A 12,585-nucleotide genomic window follows, 5' to 3' on the forward strand; every position below is an offset into this window, starting at 1 on the left:
GACAGGACAATTAAGATCACTTCAACAGCTGGGTTTAGAGATAACCAAGTACTTCAGACAACCCACGATTAAAGCCATTTTATGATGGTATTTTACTTGGTTGGTTTGCTCTGAACCACACGTTAGGATGATATATTAAACTCTGAATTTTGTGATACAGGTTTATAGTGAGGAGACACTGCAACACACCCCTCTTTTCCCACTTTTATTTATTTATTTTTTTAAAAAAATATTTATTTATTTATGCATACAAGAGCTGGGGTATAGGCCAGAAATGGGGGGGTTTGATAGGATTCACTAGAGACAGAACAGGGAACAGAACAGGCAGACTGACCAAAGCACACTGCTGAGGGGAGCAGCGGGTGAGACAGGAGAGGTCTGCTGCGCCATGTGGGTTTCTCCCTGGCCGGCCGGGGATTGAACTCGTGCTGCAGAGGCTGTGGATTGCTTCATTGTGCAGTGCTTAACCCCTTGCGCCATCAGGGAGGCCCTTTTCCCACTTTTTTTTCCTTTTTAAAAATTTTTTTATTATTATTTATTTTTTGCATCATTGCTCCTTTTTTTCTTTTATTCCTTTACTTTTTTTTCAATTTTATTTTTATATTCCCCATACCTTTTCCCACTTTTTGAGGGGAAAAAAAAAGAGATACTTCTCTTAGGTTACAGTTCCAGAAAAAAACAACCCTGTATTTCTCAGGGCATTTTTCCAGCTTCAGAGAGCTACCTCAGTCCCAGTCACACCATATTCCCAGGCAGAGAAGACACAGTCTGCTTTTCCTCTAAGAGGGCCCTGGAGGAGGGGAAAGAGCAAAGGTAGCAAGGTCACTAGATTTGGGAAGAGGAAGTAGATGACCTTTGGCCATTAGAAACTCTTTCAAAGTGACTCCTGGATGCTGTTAACAAGCCCCTCCTGCTGAATTTTAAAGCATTTCCTTACTTCTTGACATTATAAGACACTTCAGGCTTATCTTGTATATTCCTTGTCCTAGTTCTAGAACAGGAGATAAAAGGATAATTAAGAGAATGCATACCACGAGTTAGTGGTAGATGTTACAGTGGTGAAATGATATAAGAAAGAATGTAGTTGGGAAAGAAATGTTTCATGTTTAATGTCATGCATATCAAGACAGCAACAAAACCTCACCTTACATTGCAATTCAGACCAATTCTGAGGTTCTTTACATTTTCTCCAGACTTTAAAGGGCTCCAATCTTCAAAAGGATGTATTATTAGTGGTAACACATAAAACAACAGCAAAAGCAACAAAGAAGCAACTAAAAACCTCTGTCTCAGAGTCATGTATTAATGTTTGCCTTCACCTTATATAATGAGCTCCACAGTACTGGAGTACTACTCCTCTTCCTCTTTATTTTCCCAACTCACTGCTTTTACAAAGGTACTAAAAAAAATGGACTTCCCCATGGTTCAACTTTGGAAGCTTTACTCTTTTTTTTTTCTTATGTTTTTCACTTTTTAATGTGACAGCTAGAAAAATTAATATTTCTTTTTTTTTTATTTTATTTTTATATTCCCCGTACAATTGCAACCCCCTTATTTTGACCCCAATTTCTCCTTTCCCCGCCACCTCTCCCCCCCTGAAACTCTACTCTTAAACAAAAGTATTTGTAGATTCTCCTGAAAAGTCCTGTCTTTCCCAATTTCCTTTCATTGTTGATTTCACTATGCTCACACAGACTGCCTTTTCTAACTCTCACCTGTTAAAATCTTACGCATCTGACAATGCACCACTTTAATCCTAAAGGCCTTCATGAATGTTCTCTGAACACTAGGCTTCACTTTTTTTAAAAAATATTTATTTATTTATGCATACAAGAACTGGGGTACAGGCCAGAGGTGTGAGGGGGTGTGTGTGAGAAAGACGATTCACCAGAGACAGAGTGGGGAGCAGAACAGGCAGACTGACTGAAATACACTGCTGAGGGGAGCAGCGGGCAAGACAGGAGAGGTCTGCTGTGCCATGTGGGTAGCTCGGGGATCGAACTCGTGCTGCAGAGGCTGCAGATAGCTTCATAGTGCTGTGCTTAACCTCTTGCGCCACCAGGGAGGCCCTACTTTTCTGAGTTTCTCGTTCCTTGTTATAGATTTTTTAGTGCAGTGGTTACATTTCCTTCTCAACGGGCCTGAATTGTCCTTATCAGTTTATTACTTGGCATATGGAATGTTCAATTTCTGATGAAACAACAAATGAATCAGAAGACTGGCAATGAGCTTTATTAGAATCTGCTTTAAGGTCATTCTGGGGATGGAGTAACCAACAGGAAGAAGATGTAAATCTCTTCACCTTAGTTTCTTGAAGGAGGTTGAAAAGAAATGAACAAAAAATTGTACTTGATTTATGTAGAATTTGTCATGGTGTTTAACTTACTTTCCGTGTACATATACTCATTTTGAGGAAATGTGTATGCAAATGTCGGTGGCTTTGGACGAGGTGGCTTCGTAATTTTTTTACGTTCTTCCAATTCCATGATATTGAGGCAACAATATCTCCCATTTTCACATAGTACTCTACGTATTTCAGTTACTTTGCAAATTTTCCTGCAGTGTCCTTGTATATATTCACCCCAGCATTTCTTAAGTTGTTCAGTTACTGTGCACATAAAAGAACAATAAGCCAAGATCAGTGTTTGAAACTGAAAGGCAGCTTTGGTCAGGAAGAAGACAGAGGGATCAGGCATATGGGGGAGCCACTGGACATATACCTCTATATCTTATCGAGGATTCTCCTAGAAGGTAAACCTCAATGTTTATGTCTAACTGATCACTCATATTTTCTCTTCTAAGTTTTGGGTCTCCAGCACATGATGGACTCTGTCAAAAGCATCAGATTTTCTTTGGAAAAATGAAGGAGTTGGATACTTTTTTTCCAGGTTGAGGCACTGTGCTCCATCTGGAAACCTCAGCAAACTTACCACTAATTGAACACTCCCAGAGCTCCCCTTCTTTACCACTGCCCTACTTCTAAGGTGCAGAGAATAAGAATTTGTTTCTATGAATCAATGTGTGGTTGAGCTATGCTCCTGACTTCAGGCTCATCTCTATGGTCAAAGTGACTTTCTACTTTTTCCAGTCAGGTATTTTTTCTCTGAATAATCTTCATTCCCTATTTTTTAAAAGATTTATTTACTTATACAAGAAATGGGGTACAGCCCAGAGGCATGGGAGGGTGAGAGGATTCACCAGAGACAGAGCCGGAAACAGAACAGGCAGACTGACCGAAAACACTGCTGAGGGGAGCAGTGAGCGAGACAGGAGAGGTGTGCCGCACCATATGGGTATCTCCCTGGCCGGCCAGGAATCGAATCCGTGCTGCAGAAGCTGAGGACAGCTTCACAGCGCTGCGCTCAACCCGCTGCGCCACCGGGGAGGCCCTCCCTTCCCTATTAATTATTAGCATTGTACACTTTTGCTAATGCAGATCTTCCTTTGACTTCTTGTCAAAATATTTCAGAGTCACTTCATCCAAAGCCAGTAAGTCTTGGATTGCTTTATTCCTTCATGGCCCCTCATTCTCCCTCCATCCCCAGAGGTGAGGCTTCCTCCCATGTTCACTCTCAGACCTTTCCTTCTTTGATAGTTAGTAATCCAGGATTCCAGTGATCTAAGAGGATGTTCCAGGTTTGTTCAATACCCTGAAATGGACCCCAGAGGACAAAAACTAATAATAAAAATGCTGCCTCCCGGGCCTCCCCAGTGGCGCAGCGGTTGAGCGCTGGGTTGCAAAGCTGCCCGCAGCCTCTGCAGCGCCGGTTCAATCCCCGGCTGCTCCCCGGTCACCAGAGGAGGGTCCCGCATGGCGCGCAGACTCTCCTGCCGCCCGCTGCTCCCCTCAGCAGTGTCCTTCGGTCCTTCTGCCTGCTCTGCTCCCCGCTCTGGCTCTGGTGAATTCTCTCACCCTCCCACGTTTCTGACTGTACCCAGTGCATGTATAAACAAAACAAACAAATAAATAAATAAATAAAAAACATGCCTCTATAAAAAAAAAAAATGCTGCCTCCAACCCCAGGTTATTATTCCTAAAGTAAGGGACAAATGTAAGAGACCTGGTTTTGAATGGGCAGAGAAAGCTAATTTTTAAGTTCTTAGTAGGTGCCAAGCCCTCTGCTGGATGTTTAATAAGTATTTTATCATTTAATAAAGTCCCCAAGAGCCATGCCACTCTCCACAAATGAGGACACTGAGGCTCAGAGAATCTTTCTCATTTATTCAAAGTTGGCAAAGTTCTCAAACCTGACTCTGAAATCCGTACTTCTACTACACACACACACACACACACACACACACACACACACACACAGGAGTAGAAGAAGATATGACTAGTTGCCAGAGTAAAACCGTACTCAAAGAAAATTGGGGCATCCCTAGACATTGGGCTTATTCCTTTCTACAGTGAGACCATCCCGGAGGGAACTATGACTCTCCTTACATCCCAGAGGGAACTTAGACTCTCCTTTCAAAGAGCAGTACCATGACAGAAGGCTTCAGTGAAAGACTTTCTGATTATGTTGGATGGATGTTGGCCATCCTTAGGGCCCTATCTCCTACTGTGAATTATGAAATTCTTCTGGGTTCTTAGAAATACTTCAACCCATTGTTGATTTGAATGGACAGCTTGGCATTACCTGTGGCCTTCTGGAGCAGCAGAACTGCAATGATCAAGAGTAGCCTCATGGCCAGAGGAGGTGGTAGCCAATGTTGTTCGTCCAGTGAATTGCACACTGTGCCACCTTCCTCAGGAACCTGGGTTCTTATGCACTAAATCAGAACAGAGGGCATGATATGAAGTGTGCCCCCAAAACTTCTGAACTGTGGGTTTTGCCTCATGTAGGCAGGCACAGGAAATTTGAGGTTAACCACTATAGCCTCACATGTAATTCAGAGACCAACATGTTCCTTCCCATCATACCTAGTGCCAGTCTGTCACTGTAAACTGCTGATGAGAAGAATCTGTGATTTCTCTGCTTTGGCTGTCTGCCCCAGCTAAACCAGGGAAGACATGAAATCCCTTCTAAGAAGGAATAAGGCAATATATGCAATAAATAACGAAACTTATTTTATTTACTGCATTCAGCCAAGCCTGGGTGTTGTGGGATCCCTGGGTATTGTATCGATCACTCAAGTCAGTCCAGATGGTAACCAGTTTTAATCTCCATGTCCGATATAAATTTAATTACTCACAGATAAGCAATGTACACTGGTGGAGTTATAATAAGATGACTACAAGCAAAATTTCATTTCTGCCCTCTTCATTTCTGAAAAGGGCAGAAAAGATAGAATCACAGCATAAAATATCACCTGATGGGGCCTCCCCTGGTGGCACAACAGTTGAGCACTGGGCTGCGAAGTTGCCCGCAGCCTCTGCTGCGCTGGTTTGATCCCTGCTCGCCGGCAAGGGTCCCACATGGCGTGCAGACCTCTCCTGCCGCCGCTGCTCCCCTCAGCAGTGTATTTCATCAGTCTCCCTGTTCTGTTCTCAGCTCTGGCTCTGGTGAATTCTCTTACCCTCCTGTGCTTCTGACTGTACCCAGTGCTTGTATAAATAAATAAATAAATCTTTTAAAAAAATCATCTGATGGACAGAAGTAGCAGGGTTTCCTCCTTGCAAGTGTACAGACTTTATTCAGTTTTTTTTCTTTCTGTTATGTTCTCTGGAAAGGCTTCCTTGACTATTGATCTCAATAGTCATATCTTGGAGAAAGCCAAGGGAGAATTATTCTGGAGGCTCTGCGACTTTAGCAACACATTTTCTATTAAACATAGGGTTAGGAAGCTTTATGAATGATTTTGTCACCCAGGCTTTGATATCTATGCCATGCCAACTCTTAAAAGAAAAATAGACTTTCATTTGAATTTCGTTCAGTCATTTTCAAGTCTAAGACCAAAACAGAGATCCTTTTTGAATCACAGAGATTCATTTTATATCACAACTGGGGCACTGAGATATATATATATAAAATAAGCTTTTGGGTATTATACCTTTTCCTATAAGCAATTCAGTACAGTAAACTCTGGACAATGTCAGTGAAACTAATCAAGATTGATTACCAGGAATGTGTAGTTATATCACTATGTGCTTTTGTGTAATGCCACTGGCAACACCTCCATCTAAATTCAGAAATGCCCACGACAGTTAGTCAGGTTAATCCAGGGCTATGATATACCTGCAGAATTAAATGACTGAAAGAAGAGTAACAAAGGAGTCCTGGTTATTGACTAGAGTGTCATTGAAGTAAATCATGGACTCAAGAAATATAAACAGGTTGGGACTGACAAACTGACCTTTGAATTTTGAAGTGAAAAGAGGTTAATAATAATGTATTGCCTGTGCAATGGATGGAGCATTCTATACCTAACCTGCACTGTCTTCTTCGTCATCTCATTGATTAGAAAACATTCCTTTTTCTACAAGTAACATTAAGACTGCATCATCAGTGTGTGTGCTTGTGCAAGTACATGCATGTGTGCATTTCTATGTCTTTCTCCCCTCTGTTGCCAGAGAGTCTATGAGCCTGGAAGATCTCCTAAATTGGCCCTATAAAGAGTCTTATCCCAAATCCTTGTAGGGCTAAATATTAGGTGTTCTCATGGGCAAGATAGGATGAATAAAGAATATGATGTTTCTGGACCTCTCTGGTGGCGCAAGGGGTTAAGCACCGCAGCCTCTGCAGCATGAGTTCGATCCCCGGCCGGCCAGAGAGAAACCCACACGGCAAAGCAGACCTCTCCTGACTCGCCTGCTGCTCCCCTCAGCAGTGTATTTCAGTCAGTCTGCCTGTTCTGTTCCCCACTCCTTCTCTGGTGAATCCTCTCACCCCTGGCATCTCTGACCTGTACCCCATCCCTTGTATGCATAAATAAATAAATCTTTAAAAAAAAAAAGAACATGATGTTTCCAAGTGAGGAAGAAATCATTAATCAGCATTTATTGTTAAATCTAAGGACCTCAAAGTCTACTGTGGCTTTTAAAAATACAAATTGCTTTAATGTGCTACTTATAAAAGGACATAGTGTAATAAATTTCTGTATAATTCACCCACTAAATTTGATCAAGTTGAAGGGTTAGGAGAGCAAATTGTTTATTTAAATGGGTCACCCAGGAAAGTTGGATTTATTTGAAAGATTTCTATTTTCTTTTTCCTTTTATGCAATTAAAAACAGTATTTAAAAGTCGTTTTATTGTGTAGCATGTGCATTATTTACAAAAACCAGGAAATAGAAAGTCAAAGAGAAGAAAGGAAATAGCAGCATTGCTACTAAGAAAACATCTGGAAACATGTTGTATGCCATTCTAAATATTTTTCTTTAATAGAATGAAAATAGATTTATTATTTAACCTAATTATTATAAGTGTTCCTGACTTATAGTAAAGATGTACTAAAGATGTCTCAAACCTTCACTGATTTCATGACTTTTGAAAGTCTAGGGTCCTTCAAACCTCTGTTAGTTCCAAGGTGTATTTTTCCTAACAATTTAAAATTAAGAAATAAAATATGTCATTTTAAATTTATATCACAAACAAGTATGAACATTGGTGTTTATCAAAATTGACATGGAGCATGTAAAAGCTTATAATTTAATTTTTCAATTCAATCTGAATTGAAATTTGTTAATGACAATCCATTTAGTAAATAGGCAAAGAAGCTCTTCTATAGCCATCATTTTTCCTCTTTAAAATTTATCCCACCAGTTTAAGTTTGTATTCCATCCTCTATGTAAAATTAGATCTTAATATAATACATTTTTATGTTTCAAAGTCTATTGTTAGTTGTTCTGTCATAATCTTCTGCAACAAAACATGAAGATATTTTAGAATTATTATTGCAAAATCTCTGTGGACATCAAGCTATAAATGTTTTACAACATTCACAATAAAGACATTGCAATACATGGATAAAATTGGTTAAAACTACATAAATATATTATCAAACATGAACAATAAATAATCTTTTTTGGGGGTTTGAATATAAATGCATCCAATTTAAAATAGTGGTGCTTTCTTTCTATTTATTTATGTATAATCAGATGAGTAATACTTTGTACTAGAATGAAATAGTCAACATCAACTTTTTTTTAAAATAAATTTTATTTTTATATTCCCCATACAATTGCAACAACCTAATTTTGACCCCAATCCCTCCCCTCCCCGCCCCCCCCCCCAGTGTCTCTGGTTCATAGTTTTTTGTTGATTTTGATTTTTACTTTCTTTTTTTTCTTTTTTTTTTTTTAATAGAGGCATGTTTTTCATTTATTTATTTATTTTGTTTGTTTGTTTGTTTTGTTTATACATGCACTGGGTACAGTCAGAAGCGCGGGAGGGGGAGAGAATTCACCAGAGCCAGAGCAGGGAGCAGAGCAGGCAGAAGGACCGAAGTACACTGCTGAGGGGAGCAGCGGGCGGCAGGAGAGGTCTGCGCGCCATGTGGGACCCTCCTCTGGTGACCGGGGAGCAGCCGGGGATCAAACCGGCGCTGCAGCCGCGGGCAGCTTCGCAAGCCAGCGCTCAACCGCTGCGCCACCTGGGAGGCCCGATTTTTACTTTCTTATAGTTATTCATTTTCCTGGCCCCTTATTTAAGTTTTCTAGATTCCTGCTATGAGTGAGACCATCCGGTATTTATCTTTTTCTTTCTGGCTTATTTCGCTGAGCATGATCCCTTCCAGCGCCATCCATGTGGTCAACATCAACTTTGAACCCAGTTTTTATTTTAAAAGTGCAGTCACTGAGAGATCTTCCATCAACAGGCATATGTGAAAGTTGGAAGACTAGGGAACAGATAGATAGGTAGGTAGATGGATGAATAGATGGATGAATGGATAGATAAATGACAGTTATTTTAACTCCTTACAAGCTACATGAAAAAATTCCTTGGTATGCTATCATTACAGTTTGTTTATTTATTTATTTATTTGTTTGTTTGTTTATTTATTTATTTATACATACAAGAGCTGGGATACAGGCCAGAAATGTGGGGGGTGAGAGGATTCACCAGAGACAGTGGGGAACAGAACAGGCAGATCGACTGAAATACACTGCTGAGGGGAGCAGAGGGCAAGACAGGAGAGTTCTGCTGCACCATATGGGCAGCAACCTGGCCAGGGATCGAACTTGTGCAGCAGTGGCTGCAGATAGCTTCATCGGTTGTGTCTTAACCCCTTGTGCCACTAGGGAGGCTCCAAAATTTATTTTTGAAGTCTGTTGATCACCAGCTTGATTTTCCCTGTGCTCATTGCTTTGGTAAACAAAAATTGAAAATCATTTGAATTTCCAAATGTTTGTTATACAAAGTCTGTGATTACTCACTTTCTGAATACCAACACCAAGTAGCAAGTAATCCAGTAACACCTGGAACTTTTACCACTCTGGGCATTCCAGGATTGTCAGTTAAGGGATGGGTGAGACGTAAGTGTATTTTCAGAGTATGAGAAGAAAATTAATAAAGTGGAGGTAGAAATAGGAGATGGGTTAAGAATACTTTGAACATCAGGGCCTCCCTGGTGGCGCAGCGGTTGAGCGCTGGGTTGCGAAGTCTCTGCAGCGCCAGTTCAATCCCTGGCTGCTCCCCGGCCACTGGAGGAGGGTCCCACATGGCGCGCAGACCTCTCCTGCCGCCCGCTGCTCCCCTCAGCAGTGTACTTCGGTCCTTCTGCCTGCTCTGCTCCCCGCTCTGGCTCTGGTGAATTCTCTCCCCCTCCCGCGCTTCTGACTGTACCCAGTGCTTGTATAAATAAATAAATAAACAAATAAATAAATGAATCTTTAAAAAAAAAAAAAAAAAGAATACTTTGAACATCAGAAGAAAATCAGAAGTTGATGATCTAAACTTGTATCCCTTATCAATATGCAAATCTTGGAAAAACTTTTTAAAAATATTTTATTTTATATAATTCTTACATCATTTTTCATTTTTGCACAATGTATGCATTTTCATTTTGGTTATATTCCCCATACAATTGCACATCCCCTTATTTTGACCCTAATCCTTCCTCTCCCCGCTCCCCCGTCCCCGTAGTGTGTCTCTGGTTTATAGTTGCTTGTTGATTTTGATTTTTACTTTGTATTAATTAGTCTTTTTCCTGATCCCTTAGTTAGGTTTTCTAAATTCCTGCTATGAGTGAGACCATCCGGTATTTTTCTTTTTCTTTTTCTTTTTTTTTTTGATTATACAAGATTTCCATTTTTATTTTTTCCAAGGTATCTCCATACAATTTTCCATAGAGTTTGAAGCAAATTGCATTCCCACCAACAGTGGCATAGAGTTCCTTTTTCCCCACATCCTCACCAAAATTTATTATTTCCATTCTTTTTGATATGGGTCATTGTCACATGGGTGAGGTGATATCTCATTATGGTTTAGATTTGCATTTCTCTGATAATAAGGGATGCTGTATAGTTTGAAGTCAGGGAGCATGATTCTTCCCTCTTTCTTCTTTTCTCTCAGAATTTCTTTCACTATTTATGGCCCATTGTTGTTCCATACGAATTTCCTAATTGCTTGTTCTTATTTTTTTGCAAAAAGTCATAGAAATTTTGTTAAGTATTGCTTTGAATCTGTTAATTGCTTTAGGTAATATGCCCATTTTTTTTTTATTAAATAATAAATTTTATTTTTATATTCCCCCATACAACTGCACATGCCCCATTCTGACCCCAATCCCTCCCCTCCCGGCCCCCACCCCCCAAAAAGTGTCTCTGGTTCAGAGTTTTTTGTTGATTTTGATTTTCACTTTCTTATAGTTATTCTTTTTCCTGATCCCTTGTTTAAGTTTTCTAGATTCCTGCTATGAGTGAGACCATCGGTATTTTTCTTTTTCTTTTTGGCTTATTTCGCTGAGCATGATCCCTTCCAGCGCCATCCATGTGGCTGCAAATTGCATGTGTTTATCTTTTTTGAATGCTGAGTAATATTCCATTGTGTATACATACAACATCTTCTTGATCCAGTCACCTATTTTTGGGCATTTGGGTTGTTTTGGAAAAACATTTTGTAACCACTGTCCTAGTTTGAATATTACTGATTCATAATGTGTGACCTTCTCATATTTATTTATTTATTTAAGATTTATTTTTATTTATTTATACAAGCACTGGGTACAGTCAGAAGCATGGGAGGGTGAGAGAATTCACCAGAGCCAGAGCAGAAGAGGCAGACGGACATAATACACTGCTGAGGGGAGCAGTGGACGCGGCAGGAGAGGTCTGCACACCATGTGGGACCCTCACCGGTGGCTGGGGATCGAACCAGCGCTGCAAAGGCTGCAGGCAGCTTCTCAGCCCAGCACTCAACCACTGCAACACCAGGGGAGACCCGTCCTTCTAATATTTATTTAGATGATTGTGTGAACATGTTCTCTATTATGTTTTGTGTCTCCAACATATATAAGGTATAGATCTAGCAGCTTGAGTCTTGAACTTAGGAAAAAGATCAAGATACTAGGATGATGTGTATATTAGGATGGTGATGAAAGACCATAAATAAGTGAATAGCTCAATAATTCAGAAGGTACACAAAGAAATACATAAAATGATTTCAAAGAATGTAAATGGTAGGAAGAAAATAATACCAAGTATATTGTGGATGTGGTCTCATGGGGATGACATTTCAGGCAAAGATATGGGGAAAAGAGTATTCTGTGTGGAAGCAGGCTTTTTGCCTAGGGAGATCTTTATGGTGAAAGAATACCTTTGTGAAGGGTTGACTTGTAACCTGTGTGATGAGTTGACAGTCATGCAAAGAAATGAATAAGAACAATTTAGGCAGGTGTACACTGGGGAGAAAGTGATCAGCTCCAGTTTTCTAAAAATGTTCTTAATTTTGACTCTCTAATAGCCATGTTCTAGGAAGACCCATAGTGTCAGGCAAACCAGGATGGCTTGTCACTCTAACTAAAGGTTGGCTATCTATTCAAGCACATCAGTTGTCTGGTGGCCAATCTTCAGACTATACCTTCGGTCACTGGCAGTTTGACCTAGATGAGATAAACAGAGCTAGAGTAATGAATTTTCTTGATTCTGAGACATTTTGGCATTAGTGACTGTGGCTTTGAGTAACACCCTAGCCTTAACCAAGCACATTAATAAATAATCAGTCAACTTAGAGTTCTGATAGCTGCTTCTCTGTAATATTAGAGAGTGGATTTACCTCACCAGGTGCATACAGATAGCATGGATGTGCCTGTAGGCATACAAGCATAGCCACCCTACACACAATTAGCATTCATGATAAAATTAGTATTTGAAGGTGTGTGCAGTAGGACTACCACAGTTGGAAGCTAGATTATTAATAGAAAAACATTGGCGAGATATACAGTAATGGGAGGCATTTTTTAACTCAATATGATGTACTCTCAAGTCATCACACTTTCATCTCTAATTAAATTAGTGTTTATGCTGAATGAGGTAGTTTCTAACTATAACTGGGTTGGTTTCTAGTTGAAATCTCAAACAAAATTTGACCTTGTGATACAGATAGGGATTTAAAATCAGAGCTTACAATAGAAGACAAGGACAGGAAAGACAGGATTTATCTTGAATTTTATATGACCTTTAAACGCTCTTCAACGTATGATA

At 40.0% G+C, this 12,585-nt stretch overlaps 1 protein-coding gene across 1 annotated transcript; it reads right to left on the reverse strand.

Annotated features, from left to right (window-relative positions):
* Positions 1-779: 779 nt before the first annotated feature.
* On the reverse strand, positions 780-4,689 carry LOC311179444 (beta-defensin 127-like; the record flags this gene model as incomplete). The annotated part of the gene is made up of 3 exons (XM_084246651.1): positions 780-790; positions 2,387-2,608; positions 4,641-4,689. The coding sequence occupies 3 exons, from the start codon at positions 4,687-4,689 to the stop codon at positions 780-782; spliced, it is 282 nt and encodes a 93-aa protein (XP_084102777.1).
* Positions 4,690-12,585: the final 7,896 nt, after the last annotated feature.

Source organism: Talpa europaea (assembly GCF_964194135.1).
Source record: "Talpa europaea genome assembly, chromosome: 11".
In the NCBI taxonomy this organism is placed as follows: Eukaryota; Metazoa; Chordata; class Mammalia; order Eulipotyphla; family Talpidae; genus Talpa; species Talpa europaea.